At 37.3% G+C, this 17,663-nt stretch overlaps 1 protein-coding gene across 1 annotated transcript in view; it reads left to right on the forward strand.

Moving 5' to 3' along the window:
• LOC149263074 (uncharacterized) overlaps positions 1–17,663 on the forward strand; it is a 283,712-nt gene that overhangs the window by 113,280 nt on the left and 152,769 nt on the right. Inside the window, exon 6 of the mRNA XM_089386194.1 lies at positions 9,002–9,141. Within this exon, the coding sequence (XP_089242320.1) occupies positions 9,002–9,141 (140 nt within the window). The remainder of the gene's footprint in view (positions 1–9,001; positions 9,142–17,663) is intronic.

Consider the following 17,663-nt stretch of genomic DNA (forward strand, 5'->3'; position numbering starts at 1 on the left):
TTCCTTGTCATGTTTGAGTCTTGACTAAATCCCTTAGGAATATTTAAATAAATCATTATTTATTTAATTTCCTTAGTTTTGTTATTAGAATAATTATTAAATCACTATTTAATAATTATTTTGATCTCACACCTTTCTTGTTTTTCGCGAAATAATTAATAAATCATTTATTTGTATATTATGACTAAATAAAGGTATTTAACCATTTTAAATATCTTTTCCCTCTCTAATAAATATAACAAAGTATTCCAAGTAGTTAGATATGAATTTGGTTAATAATATTTTATTATTCTCCATTTTCGAGATTGACTCCATACTTTTCTATATAAAGGAGGATTTTTCATTCATTATTCACAATGACCATAATCATTGTCAACATTATCGTCATTTTTCTTGAGCTCCCATTTTGAGTTTTTCACTTTTGTTTGGGTTTGTCACACTTTGAGAGAGAGAATCAGTTTCTGAAGCATCAAGGATATCAAAGGACCCATCCCACAAAGGCTGACTTACAGACCAATCTGTAGATCTCCTTCCCCAGGAGTTATCAATAAAATATTTATTTCATTTAAAATAATCTTTCCAATTGGGTTATTATACTTGATACTTTATATTGCTGCTTTCTGTTTTGGATTATATCTTCTTTTACTGCAAGTTTTCTATTTGTGTTTCAGATCTAAGGCAACAACATCCATCAACATGTTGTTAGGGTCATTTGTCACCTAGTGACTTAAGTGAAATATTTTTGGTACACCTTCCAAGAATTTTCACACTAACACAAGTTAGAACAACTTATTTAAAAAATAGCATCAAAATCTTTAGATGTGCAAATTCAAGTCGAAGAAAAGGGAGCGAACAATGATCCGTGTAATACCACAACCCAAGAAGATCTGAATCCAATTGAAGTGAAAATGTATTAAGATGTTGCAGTTCAAACGACAAGAATTTCAACAATTAACCAAGCGACTTCTGTACGTGAAGGAAATTAGATATCTCAAGTAAATCACGAAATTTCCACATATAGCTTAAGGGGAAACCAGATCACAAGAACTCCTTTTGACACCCAAATCATAAAAGCAGACATCTCAACCACTTTGCATATCCTTATCACTCGAGCCAAAAACAAGTGACTTATGTTCACAAGTACGTCGATGTCACCATAATCCTGTGTTATGATAACAATTCATCCCAAGTTTCTAGTAATCACAAGATTCCAAACAAAATTGATTTGGGATGGTTAGATAATTTCACAGTACGACAATTCTGTACCACACTCAAAAATTCATATCGTTTGGTATCATTGAGGATAATCATTCCAAGAAATGAGAAAGACGAGAAGACATTATGAGACATAAAAGATATCAAACCTTTTCATAATAAGCTCTGTGGTCAAAGCTTTCTAAAGAAGAAGGCAATGTTATGAATATAATTTATATAAAAATAATATAAATATAAATAATAATGATTAATTAAATACCGATTAATATAGAAAAGACATGTCTCTAAAGACTTGATCATTCATGTAAGGGCACTTTCCCAGATATAAAAGTTGGCCCTCATTTGTAAACATATCATCTCATATCTTCTGTACATTTCTATATAAATATATTATTGTCCTATCATAGATATTTAGATAATTTAGATCTTCCGAGTTTTCTGCTGCGTATATGAACTTTGTTCATAACATCGGACATGTGCTCAGAATTTATTCTCAGTTTTCGAACCTGTAGCTTGGATCTTATCCTCTATTTCGGACTTGTGACACTCCTTGATTATGGACAATATATTTGTGCCTTGATCCTGTTTTGAGAGTTGAGTTGGAATCTCTTTGGGAACAAAGGATCAAGAAGCCTAGACCAGACTTGGAAGATTCTTTGAAGCCTTTCCCTTGTGGTCTTACTTGAGCAATTTTTCGAAGACTTCTATAGCAGCAAATAAAAATATTCTTAGAGCATTGTTTGGATCATTGGAGTATTGTTTGGATCACTGTAGAAGACATCTTTGGAGTATTTGTCAGAGCAACCTAATTTGAAGACCTCCTAGCAGCCTTGAAAAACCTTTGTTGATTAGTCTTTTGAGGAGATTTAGGTCTCTTATGGAAGTAGACTTTTGAGGGCACTCTTGAAGCAGTGTATTTTCATTGGAATCGATTTTTTAAAGCTGAGTGGAGACCATCTTTGACACTGAGTTGAAACCTTCTTTAGAGCTTTGTCTTTAGAGCATTGTTGAAGTTTGAACACATTCTTGATTTAAGACTTGAAGCCATTGAAGCAACCTTTGGTAGACTTGTCGTAACAGCTTTAGAGGTCTTGTTGTGCAGACTTTATGGCCTTTCTTTGAAGAAGCTTTTGGAGAGCCCTTGTTGCAAACATGAAGCTGAACTGGAGAACTTGTTGAAGATGATCTTGTAGACCCCATGGAGACATACTTGAAGCATTGTTGAAGTAGTCTTTGAAGCATTATTGGAGTCCTCATACGAGCTTGGAGTCTCGTTGAGACGAAGTTGGACCCTGGATTGATTTTTGAGGATTGGAGTCTTCATAAGAGGTTGGAGCCTGGATTGATCTTTGAGGATTGGAGTCCTCATAAGAGGTTAGAGCCTTGTTGAGACTAGGGTTGGAGCCTTGAAGGAGTTAGAATAAGTTGGAGCCTAAGTGTTTGTAAGAGGGTTGAAGTCCTCATCATTTGCATTAATAAACTATTCTTTTTTACATCTTGTGTTCTGGTTTAATTAATGATTTTAAGTGGCATAATTTAGCAATTGAAAAGAAATACTGATTAAAATCCCCTCTCAGTGTTTCCAACACTACACCTTTGTCATATTCAAGATTTCTTTCCATATCCAAATCCCCAAAACCATAGAATCCCTATGCCTTTGCATATGTGATGAAATCCATCATTGTCATCAATCCATCAAGGACGTATCAGGGTTAATAGTCCATTATAGCTTTTGTGGGGCAACATAAGCTCAAGGTTCATGGCATCAATACAACATCAAACTTCTGAATACACTCTGAAATACAATAGCATTATACTTAACAAGAGTCCTTAGTCATGGCATTAGAGGCTTCGATACTTGCAACTTCAGACTCTTCTTTTGAACAGATTCTTTGCAGTATAAAGGAAGTATTCTTACACAGGTTTGTACACAAGCTTCAATTTGACACACTTCAAGCTGTCAAAACAATCTTGGTACTTAATTCATCTCCCATTAGCAGGGTTTGCCTTGCCTTAGGGTAGGCCTCATGTATGGTAACACCAATGTTGCACGAAACGGGGACGTTTTTTGGAAGCGGGGACGCGGAAGCGTCATTTTCCAAAAATCTAGGAAGCGAAGCGTCTGCTATATATATATATATTTATATTTTTTTGCATTTATACTCAAAAAACATCCCAAATACCAAATTAGTTGTAGAAGACATGAAAACATGCATATTTTTGCATAAATCAAGATAGATATAACATCCACTGTACATTAATGATTAATTATTCGAGCATCAACCATTTAGATGCATCAACCATCTAGAATCTAGATTCTTCTCCTCTTGTCTAGCCTTTGCCTCTACGTCGATTGTCTAGGGATATTAGTCAACATTGCCCAATTTTGATCAAACTACCTAATTCAAGACTTAAAATATGGTAGAAAAAGCTTAACATGCTTGATCAATGATTTTGACTTGATTGAAAGGTAATTTTTTGCTAAGGGCGTGCCGCGTGACAAAGGAGTTCAACAATTAACACCACCAACACTAGGGTACATATAGGGCTTGGTGCTCTTGATTAAATGCTAATCGCATACCTTCATACTTGATATAATCTAATGAAATGCCACAATCCCATTGATCCTGAATTCCTGAAAACTATTAAGTCTGCTGAATTTTGAATAGGATATGAAATTCTATTTTCTCCATGTGAAGTCCAATGAGGCTGGAACCACTCTCAAACATTCGGAGTCATTTCATGGTAATGTTAAAAATTTAAGTAAAAGGATGAAAATGGAAAATAAAGGAGAATGTCACTTTTACTTTAAGAATTTAACATTACCATGAGGGAGCATCTGCTATATTTATATTTTTTTTGCCTTCATTCGTCACCCTAACCCAAGGTGGACCCACCCCCAACAAGCAAACTCACCTAAAATTAAAAAAAATTTGAAAAAAAAAACGATTTTATTAACGCTTTCCGGAATTGTATGCTTCCTCCTCCGAAGCGCCACGCTTCCGACCCCCGAAGCGCGCTTCGGCGCTTCGGAAGCGCCTTTCCGAGCCATGCTTCCGAAAAGTCCAGGAAGCGGCAAAAAAAATCGGAAGCACGCTTCCTGCGAAGCTTCCTAGGTGCTTCCGCACGGGATGCGCTTCCGGGCTTGGAACTGGGGTGGGGGGGGGGGGTGGGCACTTCGTGCAACATTGGGTAACACCGAGGTTCACCCAGCTTCATGAGTACAACATTCAAAAACTTTATTCAATGTATACCAGTCAGGGGTGTTAAGGAAAAATAAGGTCATCGAATCGGTCATGTATCAATGCTGATGAGACAGATCATAATAGGACAAAAAAATGTGCTATGAGTCCCATGACGAGGTTGTCAACAAGGTGATAGCTTCTACGACTATCATAAAAGTAAGTTGTCTTTAGAAGTGGAAATAAGGCTATATCATTTATAAGAATGTTTCATCAAATTGTCCGCAATTGTCCTCAATCTTTGTGTAATCAACGACCTTGTGGTACCATGAAATGTTATTGCTATTCAATCAACTAATCTGGATGCTCTATCAGAAGATATGTAGTCAAGATAGGAAGATTCTAGATCTCATTTAGTTTGTGAACGTTTTTGAACCATGAATCTCAAACTAAGAGCTTGAGGCTTCTTTCCCTCTAGTTTCGGTTTCCTTGGATCAAATAATCTTCTAGTCTATTCTAGCAAGAACAATGACACCTTAGTATAATGCTAGGTATCTGCCAAAAGTTCTTTGTTCATAAATAGATTCCATGAACATTTGTCTTTTCCTTAATTGGGATTACAATCTAAGGAGGCATTAAACCGTGCTGCATAAACCTCCTTAACTGGCTTTAGTAGTCCACCCACATAGCAGGACAACTTTGTTGGGCTCTTCACTAGGTCTTCTCTCCTTGAAGCTTCTCGGTCCCCTCTAGACCTCAGGCCTAATCTCAAAACAGACTATGACTTCCTCTTACTTATCTTGGCAGCACAAAATTTAGGTTAAGATTCCCTCTGCTTGCAAACTGAGGCTTTCGACCTTCTATTTTTCAGACTGAGGCCCTTCCACCCTCTTGAGCTACTTCTAAAGCCTTCTCAGCCCACCAGAGGCATTCTCAGCTTCCTGTTGCACAACTTCGGCCTAGAATTCGGATGAGAGTACAGGCTTCAGTCTTCCTTCAACTTGGTTTTTGTTTCCTACTTGAACACAAGCAGGGCTTGGCTTTTACAAGACAGAAACAAGTGTCTTGGCTTACCCTTTAATGGCTGCTATATAACCCAAGCTCTGGTACCATGTTGATATTTCATGATTTCCTAGACTGATAATTGCTTCCAATGATTACTTCATTATTTGTCTTGAATCACATTCATCATTAGGCAATTACACATACAAAATCTCAACAATTAAATAATACAAATAGTAGGATCATGAAGAGACAGCGAAACACAGGAAACACAAAATTTATCCTAGGAAAACCCCAAACCAGGGAAAAACCAAACAACCCTTTCTTATAGAAATTGTCCAATTCAACAAGGAATACAATCTGAAATTTCCAATCAAATCAAGTCAAACTGTTCATTAACAAAATCCAGGTCAAAACTGGTCAAACTGTCCATAGCCAAGTCAAACTGCTGCTTAGGGAAAATCTGGTCTTCTTTAGCTAGACCGAATTTCGGCTTCCTGTCCTTCCACAGAAATTCAGCTTGCTTCCAAAGAAAAATATCAGAAGAGATTCGGTCAACAATAGATTGATTTGGTCAACTTCGGACTTGTTTAACAGCTTGATCCTTCGCATAAATGAACCTAAGATATCTTGTCTTGATGAGATCGATCTAGCTTTATATAGTGGACTATTGGGTGCGAATGGGTGTGTCAAGCAAACTGGCCAACTTGAACTTTTTGGAAGGCCGGCTTAACTTTATTTGAATTTCAAAAATTGAATTTCCTTTTTTGAAGCCGACTAGGAATTCTCATTTATATTTATCATTTTGAGGGTTAAAACTCAATTATGAAGACCGACCGAAGCTATAAAAATTCAACAGTTCAAGATCCTGACCAAGAAAATAACATGGTAATGATTTTCATACCTTCTCAATCAAATGAAATAAAGTTTTCTTTGGAATCAATCTTCCATATAAATACCCAATTAATGCCTTTTCTTGCATGGAAATTACTTAAACCATCATTATACTCTCTATTAACACTTGCTTGATTTTCTCCTTCCTAATTCACACACATTTCATGTTCTTTCTTATCACTTTAACTAGTGATGGACAATTTCAAACAAGTTTAGTTCACTAAACATTCCCTAAGACACTTCCTACTAGTTCTTCCATGAATGAATCATGTCCTAGACCTTCTGTTGGTTGACCAAAATCCTTATCGGCTTCAACTATATCCCCTTGCTTGATAGATCTTGTCTAAGGTCTTTGAGATGCAAGGTTTGAAGTGCCAACAGTACTCTGATCAATCCTTTGTGTTGAATCCTTAAAAAAACTAGCTAATTGTGACTTATCTGGTGAGTGAATGCCTACCTGCTCCAAATCTTTGTGTGATATATCCTCCTTGACTTCATTGCAAAAACCATTTAATTTCAGCTTGTTTGGATAGTGGATCCACACACTCAATTAGTGTCTTGATAATAGGTCTCAACAAGCTCGGCATAGCTTCTTTTGCATACTTCCCTAAGTTTTAGTTGGCAAGTTTAGACTACCGAAATAGCATTATGAAATAATTTATCAAGGAACCATTTCTGTCTAGCTTTTCAAATCTTTGACTAAGTTTGTGAGATTATAGTGCTGCTTCTTTTGAATATTCTCCACCTTTGTTGGATTGGGAGAGCGTTTTCACCTTCCACATATCTAGTAACTCATCATGTGTTCCAAAATATGGTGTTTGCTTGGGTCCCAAGAGAATTCCAAAAGTTACTCCTCCATTCTTTGCCATCCTTGTATTTATCTGTACAGGAAAACCATTGAATTACAAACAAGTGTTGCATTGGTAATGATGTGCAAAACATTAGGGTGACGAACATCTTGAATAATGTGACAAGGAAACCATGCCAGAAATATATAAATTCTTCTCCTTGTATAATTTATTTTCCTAACGAAATATGGCTATGGATGAATAAGACATAACGTCTTCCACAAGTTTGCTAACTTGCCCGTCCATCTATCATCACAAAACAACTTTTGTTTGACCATTCACTTTAGTAGCTCGGGGACTTTATTGATCTTGTCATTCTAGTTGTCTAGGAGTGCAATGTAGAGTAATATTCATGGGGCTTATATAGTTTAGGGTTCTCATTTATAGCATTCACCATTTGAAAATGGAGGGGAGGGTGTGCTACATTATAGTATCTTCCACATGCACAGAAGAAGCATTTGATTGCTAGGTCAAAATCTCTATAATTTCTTTGTTAGACAAGGACTAAGTTGAAGGAATAGCTTGCCTTTTTGGTGCACTACTAAGAGTTTGCATAGTTTGAAGATATCTCTGCATGAGGACTAAAATTATCTCCAGCAACACTTGTAGCACAAGAAGTAGAAGAGTGAGAAAGGCTTGGCTTGCTGAGCAACACACTATGTATCTATTGTTTTCTTTATAAAGACAGTCATCTTTTGTGGGTTCTCCTCAAAGCACACTTTAATGAGAGATCCCCAGCAAGAGATCCTCAATTCTTGAATAATTTCCTTGCCAGGTGCATTGTACAAGTGGCACTTAATTATTTTCATCCTTTCCCTCTTCTTTACAATGTTAACTATGCACTGTTACAGCAAGAGGAAACTCTAGGCCCCTTATAGAATTACCTTTGCCAATGAAACAACCAACCAATATTTGATTGGCAAAAGAAAAGATGTTTCCCTTGTTCAGAGCAAGTGTTTGCAATTGAACAATCAACCACACCGTACAAGGAAAATTAATTTCTCAATTGAAAACCTCGTTATTGTTCCGTAGATGGATCACTTTGTAGACATGAAGATCCAAAAAAAGCACATGTATATTTATAACTTAGAAGTGGCATGTATATATATAACTTTGAAGCACTAGTTTGGCAACAAGTTTGGTTTATAAACCTTTTAAGGTCATTTTTATTGTTTTTTCTTATTAGTTTTATGTATTTTTTTTGGAGGTTGGTACACATCTCCTTGATAGGGTTGAGAATGTCCTAGATGTCACTTGATTGATTGGGAATGACCATTAAATCATGAAGTAGTCTTGATGTCTTACTTCTGTGTGGGGCTATCCACCCATAGGGAAAATGCCCCCGTGCTACATATTTTAGAGTCTCAATATGAAGCCTTCGCACTAGGTGTTCGTGATTAGAGTTGGGTAACCTATGTTCTTATTTTCTTGAAGAGGTCTTTGTTGTTTGCTTTTTCTATCCTTAATTGATAAAAGTATTTGATGTGTAGTGGGGCAGACACTTTTGCTAGTGGTCCATTTCTTACAACATCTAATTCACTTTATTGATATTAATGTTCCTTTCATGATTGTTTGTCTTCTTGCCAATGCCTATGCAATTAATTAAATGTTAATGTTGTGCATAACTTGAAGTAACTTGTGCTTTTGAGTTTAAAAAAAATTGCAGTATTTTGTGCACTACATACTTCAAGATCAAATTTATATCTTAATGCTAGAGATTGCTTTTCCTTTTCAACTTTAAATCCATTTACATAGTTTCTCATCCAATGATAATTTTGAAGTTAATGTTAGAAGCATGGAAATGCATAGTATAAAATAATTATTCAACTAATTTTGCAGCTCTTCTTCTATGATTTGTAGGGAATTGGCAGTGGTAGCGAACCGAAGGAATATTGATGATCATATTGTTTTGTTAGGATGGGTTCTAGAAAATGGAAGGAAGCAAACATTGTCTTTAGAGATTTTTAGTGATAAATGGCTTCCAAGAATCGAGTTACAAGGTATATATATGCAATCTGCTTTAATATTGATGTATAAGTTATTTCATTGTTTATTTGTATGGTTGGATTTTATGGTTGATGTTACGATAACAACAATAGATGAATTCAAAAGTGTCTATTGTGCAAACAATTTTGTTGCATCTTTATGGACTTGATGCGTTGTTATTAAAAATGTACGTTTTTATGGTTATTGAGCTTGCATATGTGATTCTTCTTGATGTATGCATCTTTTGACGGTTGTAATAATGTATTTTGTTACACATGTTTTATTTTCGTGATTGATTTCAAATATATAACAACAAAGTTCTAACTTGACAAATCTTGATGTTTATTCTTTTGGTAACAATCTTAAAATAGAAGATATATGTCTCAATTTACAATGTTCAATACCTCAATATTTTGCTATGATATATTTGTCCTCAATAGATTCTTTCCTTTTTGTGACAATGCAAGGTGATGACTTTTATGTGATATGATAGGTATTTTTGAGTATTAACACGATGATGATATTGGGAGTCGCACATTAATGTTTGATAAAGTAACATTAGTTTGTGAAAGGTCACATGAATGCTATTGATTGACATTGAGTTAATAGAAGTGTCGTAAGAATTAAGTAATAATAGTTAGGAAAATTTGAAATTCAGCAGCTCAATTATCAAAAGTATGGATAAACATGTATGGTGTATCTAGCTCATTGCTCCCATGTCTATCATAAATTTCTAGATGTTACGAGAGTAGATGCAAAGTTGGAGAAATGTGGATGAAAATACATGTGAATCACTAGAGAAATGTGGGTGAGAATACATGCAAATCACCAAGTCCATGATTAGAGAATGTGTTTGTCTAGAACGGTTGTAGGGTTTGTTCTAAGGAGAAATGGTAACTAAAAGTTTAACCTATTCTCTATATAATTGATTTGTTTTTTAAAATATCCAATATGATTGGATGCTAGATATTAGGAGGAATATTACGAAGATTTTATAAATACTTTGAAAGTGATGGGAGGGAGGGATGGAATTTTGTAATGTTGATCAATTATCGGAACTCATACCCAGTTCATATTTCGGTGAAGCCACCAATAGTACAAAAGATTTAGAAAAATAGTGGCACATAGAGTTTAAGGAACAACATTGATTTGTCTTAGATAATGTCAAATGCCTAAAAAACAATGTAGAAAGTATTAGTAAGAGAAAAATGACAATAAAAGAATTGGTTAGGATGTTGATGAATAGTGAAATGACAAATCTTGATGGGCATGATAAGTGTTTGTCTAGACACTAGATTCTTGTGATTAATAAATGCTTTCCTTATAAAAGATATGTATGATAAGATTAGGAAGAGAGATCAAAATAATGAGAATGTCTTCTAGGGCACATACCTTAGCCAACTTTATTAAAACCAAACTAGTCATTGGGATTGAAATGGAATTGGTAAATATATGGGAACTAAACTCATTGACCAAAAAAGATATTAAATATTCAAATTGTGATTACACACACACACATATTCATATAGAAGATTTTTTTTTGGCGTTTTGTGGAAGATGTATGTACTCAAAACTGCTCAAACTAGTTGTTTTTGTTTTGAATCAACTAGTTTAGAACAAAACCAGTCAATTCCTGTTTGTGGGGCCCTACTCCATTCAAAATCTGACAAACCAGTTTGAAGCAGTTGGTTCTTTTGGTTCCATATCATTTATCTTGATTCTGTCATGTCGTCATTTTTATTCTTCTTCATAATACAACCAGGATGGATTTCTAGGGCAGGGGATGTCTAGGTCAGTGGAGCAGTATATGTCATCAGGGGTCCCGATGGAGTTTTGAGGAGTTTCTATGAGGTCCGATGGCATTCGCTTGGTATATTCCATCATCCGCACAGTTTGCTTTTCGTTCCGGCACATTCCGACAACTTTCAGAACACTAAGCTATTAGTGGGCTTGACTCAATTAATTACGCTTAAGGTGGCATTCTGGGAGGAATACGTAGCAAAACACCTTAACGTAACAACTTTTGGAACCAGAATGAGAAGGTCTACCGGATGGGATGCTTAGATATGATTTTCAGTGACCTGAGGTGATGTGGTGGCCCATTTACCATTTTCTCGCATTAAAAAGAATATTTTAATTAAAATAAAAGAGGGAAAAGTGCTCCATGATTAAAATAATAATATAATAGGAGTTTCTAGAGGGATCCATCAAATCTATAAAAGAGGAGGAGGAGGCCATTGGAAGACACCTTGGATTTTGATATTGTTTCTTGTATGAGAGGTTTAGAACCCAGTTCTCTAATCCATTGGTAGCCCTAGGATGAAAACCCTCAGGTGATTTAGTGAGATTGGGCAAGTACCCATCTCCCCTTGGTGAGTTCATCCATAATTCACAGGAGAGCTTAGCAACGGTAGTTTGGTTCAGTTTTGGTGGAGGGCCCGTGCAGCATTGGAGTAGATCCTTGAGGCCAGTTCTATCTTAGTTATCTCAACTATTTTTGTTATTCCAACATGTAAAACCCTAGTTTATACATTATAATAAAAGATGAGATTATTTCTGCTTATTGTATGATTTGCATGCATTCTCTTGTTCTATTTTACATGACAATCTTTTGTTTATGAATGGAAAATTTATCCGAAGTATTTATGAGTTAAAATTTTGAGAAAACCCCAAATTGTTATGTTTGGGACATTAGAGTGGTATCAGAGCCTTGGTCTTGGCTCAGCTTGCATGTTTTTTGTTTCTAGTTGCAGCCACTATTGTTGTAGGGGTTCTGGAGAAGCTAAAAACTCAGTTCCTACCACAAAATCAGAGCTTATTCAAAGAGCTTGATAAATTTTTCCACTAACTATTCGACAAATTTTCTAAGAAATTGTTGGATGCATTCGACAAAATCACCCAATATTACTAGTGAGTGGAACATCTTATTTCTGTTGCCATCACATTACTATTTTTGAAGCAAATTATTCATAAAGGGGCCGTGATAAAATTCTTGGAAGAGCCGTGCATTCAAAAAATTCCTTAACGACATTGACGACAAATTAAGACAAAGGCATTATTTTTGGAAATGCGTTTGGGTGGAAACGCCATATGGAGGACTGAAGATTAAAAGGGGCTTAATCTCACTTAATCCTTGAAAGTTTTTGGACGACAATTTGAATTATCAGGGCCAAACACCAACTTTGTAAGGGACGCTGATTAATCCCCACTCCAGCCGAGATTTACGGATAAGAAGATCGAGATTACTCTTGTTGGACGATTTGTAGGTCATATTAAATTAACAGAAGCCATCTAAGGAATCAAGGGCATCATTCTTCTTGCCGTATTTCTTCTTTCACAAGGGCCGATATGAGCGATTTCTAAAAACCTTGTGTTGCATGCTGTTAAGTGTGTCTCTATGGGTCGAGCTAACACATGAGGCAAGGGTCGAAATGATTTGAGGCCGCATCCATGTAATCGTGGATCACGTGGGTTCACCGATTTGATTAAAGACCATTTATACTCAGGATCACGTGGGTTCAATGTAATCGTGGATCACGTGGGTTCACTGATTTGATTAAAGACCATTTATACGCAGGATCATGTTGGAATTTCTAAGTTTAACCCGTTAGAAATTCTCCCTCTACTATCTTGTTTATTTCTTTCCACTTGTCTAATTACTTAACAAGTTATTTACCATGTAAATATTGAAAATAAACACAAGTACAGTATCAACCAAGGTTGCATGAAACTGGGAAACGGGTACGAGTTTCCGAAATGGGCACGGGTACGAAATGTGACCCCCCCAAATTTTGGAAACGGGGAAACGCGAATATATATATATAGATATATATATATATATTAGGACATTTAAGAAATATGTGCATTCATAAAGCATATATGATACATTTTAATTTATTACATTATGATAAAATTGTCAATTGTCAATGCATAAACTATAAGTCTCTAAATTTACATCACATTTACTCATGAATGATCACATAATGAAAATAGAAATATCCAAAATCAGCCATGAGAAATTTCTAATTTCTTGTCTCGTGCTTGATTGGAAGTCTCCTCCTACATAGTCGAACGACCTTAGTGCTCTTGACTAAATATAAGTTTCATACCCTAGTACCCTACATGCTCTTGATTATTGGGAGTCTCCCTTGCATAGAGGGCTTGGTTCTCTTGATTAAATACAAGTTCCATACCTTAGTACATGATAAAATCCAATGGAAACGTTGCAATCCCCCCAACCTTGAAATCTTGAAAAACAGATAAGTCTGCTGGATTTTGAGTGAGATCTAAAATTCTACTTTCTCCATATGAAATCCAATGAGGGCGAAACCACTCTCAAACATTTTTGAGTCATTACATGGTAATGTTAAAAATTTAAGTAAAAGGATGAAAATGAAAAATAAAGGAGAATATCACTTTTAAGAATTTAACATTACCATGAACTGCATATGCCTCGAACTTCCTGATGAACTGCATATCAACACTAGGGAAAAAGTTCACTTTTATAACTTTAGACAGGCATCTAGAAGCAACTAGAAGGCATTAGAAAAACCTAATTAAAAATTAGAAGACAAATTAATTAAAAAAAATTAAAAAAAAGTCAAGTTGCATGTGGAAACGGCGTCGTACGGCCTAGAAACACATTTCCAGCCATACTGGCCACGTTTCCACCTTGAGAAACATGCCAGCACGGCCAGAAATGCATTTCTGGGCCGTATTGTATGCGTTTCCACATTTCGTTTCTGTTTCCGTATGGAAACTCCTCCCTTTCCAGTGTTTCCTGCAACTTAGGTATCAACATCTACAGATCTTCAACTGAAAGAAAAGAAGCACATAAGTGACACCGTTATTTTTGGACCAATGTCCCCGAAAAACCCAATGTGGGAAAACCGGTGCAACTATTCAGAGGGTTATATTATTATGCAGTTTATCAGAGTACAATTGGGTGCCTAAACCGACTCACTCGACAGAGAAAAATATACGACAGCAATACCTCTATATCCGTAAACAGGTATTTAGAAAACCTGTCCCATGAAACCCTCTCCGGCACAACTGAAGCTCAGCGCTGGCCCTTCTGGCCTTTGCGTCAGCCTGCTGCTGACCTGCGTTAGCCCCAGGACCCTGTGCGTCAGCACTCTGAGGCACTGCGCAACCTTTGTGTAACTCCCTTTGCCCTCTGCGTGGATGTCGCAGTCTCTCTGGGCTCTGCGCTGCCTCTGTGTAGCCTGGACTGACTGCTTCTCTGACTCTTTCCGCTTCTGTGCTGGTCTCCCAGTATTGTCCCTGCCTCTTTGCCTCGTACTCACTGTCCCTCGCTGCTGATCACTGATTCACTTTTGCTTAGCAAACCCACTCTAGCAAAATGAATGACTGATCACTCTGGTGTGTTCTCCAACGGACCCTCAAGCCTCATCTTATACTTGTCTCATTGGTCCTTCAACGACCGAGATTAAATCTCTAATCAACGGCTAAGATTAGATTTGGCTTGATCCATGACTTTTGGAACCTTCTAACCCAGTTTTATATTAATACCCATTAATATTTTATTTTTCCGAAGTTTAGAGTCTAGACTTAGGAACTCCAATAAAAATATTAATTATTTTAATATCTCCCAAACTGGGTACAATCTGTCCAAACCATTTATGGATCTCGGAGATCTCATGTGCTTTAGCCTCTCCACCAATTTTCATGGCTAGAGCACATCCGATGCTACCCCAAATCAATAGATCACGTGGGTTCACTGTCATGCAGGGTCGTCGGCCAAATTTTTGTTTTGTAAGCTGACAAAACAAATACCGTGGATTCTCCATCGAGGAGTCAAATTAGATTGAAGGATTTTCCACCCTGCCTCGATTGGAAGCATTCCGATCTGTTTCCAAGAGTTGGACCGAGGGATGAGCCATCATTTACGTGGTCAAGCCAGAGGATGAGCTGCCATTCCCAAAATCCATTCGCAGACATCCGCTGTGCGTGCACATAGTCGTAATGGCTGAAGTTCATTGACGCAGCTGAGAAAAGACCACAACTATTTGCAAACCGAGTCGAATTTCTCAGTATTAAAGTCCAAACTCAAGGGTTGAGCCGCCATCGTGATCAGGCTTCGCAGATGATACCGGGGGCACGTGCCAATATACAACAAGCAACCACGACATCTGAAGTCAATTTCTGATCGTGAACATTGAAGACGAATTCCGTTGACAAAGAGAGGCCGCACTGATACAAGTTGCATTAATTTCTGCATCTTCCTACCAGTTGTGCGCATGAATTAGTAAATAAGAGCGATGAGATGTGTTAGTAGAGTGTGCGTTGAGATCTGGGTAAACAAGTGGCTTCCTTTCAGATCCTGCTACCTACACAATTAAAAGGATGCATGAATGAGATTAATTGTGTATCCTGAACAGAGAATAGTGGTTCTATTGTCGTATGATGTGATCGGGAGGCTATAACAGATTATAGTTATGTTGCATTGATGGTTCTATAGCTATTTTCGATGCACACGAGTGTTCGTTGTCACTATAATGGCAGGAAATTGTATGATTTACAGAGGACAGTTGATCAACATTCGTGTGGCAGAATATCAGAAATTTATTTCACCATAGTAGTGCGTGGATATTGGTGGAATTAATTTCTGGGTTCGCTGAAGTCATTTTGGACTTGTAAGGTCGTGACATCGTTGCTGGTAGAGTCTGAAAAGAGAAAGAAGGCCTCATACAGCTGGATGAAGCATCTTGCTGGTCCCTGAACGTGATCATCTTGTTGGCCATCATATTTCCATCATATTTCCAGGTTCAGTCTGCACTCTGTGCTCCCTATATGTTCATGTTTTAGGCGAGGAATTATTTTCTATGAATGCTATTCTCTTATATCAGCAGATATTAACTTTTGAGTTGCACAAGTCCATTGGAAATCTATGATATAACACACACAACAGTATACAGTCAAACTGTTTGACAACTTTTCTGAATGACAAAAATCACAAAAATTACACCAGCCTAGAAAATTCAGTGGCCTTATTTGCAAGCCCTGTAATAACCATATGCTGCCATCATAAGTATTGCAGAGGGTATGTCTTGATTGTGTCTCTTTAATACAGTGTTGATAGTACATGTTGATTGAATGATGGAATTTTTAAAACGCCTCATGAACCAACAAAGCAATACCTCCATGGGTTGCAATATAGACCTGGAAACAAAATTAACTAGCAGACCTTTTTCAAGAGGGGTTTATTCCATCCTTAAGAAAGAACAACCAAGTGATTTGCAGAAGCAACTAGAGATTGGAAACAAAATCTTTGCACTTGGGACTGATTTGAAACATATGAGGGTCACATGCAAGTTCTTTGCAAACGGGATGAACTCAATGCACTCCTTTTTAAAGTGAACCAGTTGGAAGGGAGAAAAATGATTTGGGCGCTAAAACCAGCTATGCTTGCTCTCATACAACCCAAGTTCATGGAGGAACCTTTTCTCTTGTCTTAGTAGCATCATGATGCTGACCGCCCCAATAGCTCCTTACAATGATGATGTTATGAAGAGAGTTTTCAAGCTGATGGTAGAAACCTTATGAGACTTGGATAATTCCGTGGGTCCTACATTTGGGAAGAAGCTTCAGGTTTTGGAAATTATGGCTATGACTAAGACTTATGAGATCATGTTTGATCTAGAGTGTGATGATCTTATCCTGCAGATGTTCCAATGCTTCTTCAGCATTAGGAAACATCATCCTGACACAGTCTTAACACACATGCAATCCATCTTATCATCATGCATGAGAGGCTGTGATGCCATTTGCCAGGAGTTGCAGTCTCGATTGTTGTCTGTTTGGAGGAGAGAGCAGTTGGTCTCACCGTCTGCTTATGAGCTAGTCGAAAAGTTAGTTGAGCAAAACATTGTGCTATTTAGGAGACAATTGACCAGGGAGGAGCTGGTCAGGTTTGGGGGATCATGTAGCAAGAATGAGTTGAGGAGGAAGGGACTCTGCTTCATCTGCAAAGGACCTTGGGGACATAACCACTCATGCTTGAGTGACACTGAGGAGATGACAACGGTAGAGCAGGGAGATATTCTTTATGTCTGTCAAGATGAGGAATCTTCGTTGGATGAGTACATGGGTTCGTACAATGATGCCTTTGAGGAGCATGAGCAGTCGTGTGGAGATGATGGAGTAGCCCAGATATGCATCCATGTGTGGTAGAGGAGTATGATGAGCAGTCGATTGTTCCCATGAGGGAAGGAGATCTGAGAGCAGATGAGCGACTGATGATTCAACATAGAGAGCATATAGAGGAGCATGAGTCATGTAGAGTCGTTGACAGCAGGCCAGATTCATATGATGAGCAGACAATGGATCCTAGGGGAGACATTCAGGGTGATGGGTCACTAGTGGTGATTCAACATGAGCAGCATATGGTGGATCTTGAGTCAACTGAGGAGGATGATGTGCGCAGTATGCATGGTGAGCCTTCTAGGGAGGGCCAGTTGGAGGTTCATATTGAACCCGTGATGATGGAGGATGAGCAACCACCCTTGGGGTCAAC

Source organism: Pinus tabuliformis, chromosome 6, assembly GCF_031772625.1.
Source record: "Pinus tabuliformis cultivar Carrire ecotype Pingquan chromosome 6, CPIR1, whole genome shotgun sequence".
Taxonomy (NCBI): domain Eukaryota; kingdom Viridiplantae; phylum Streptophyta; class Pinopsida; order Pinales; family Pinaceae; genus Pinus; species Pinus tabuliformis.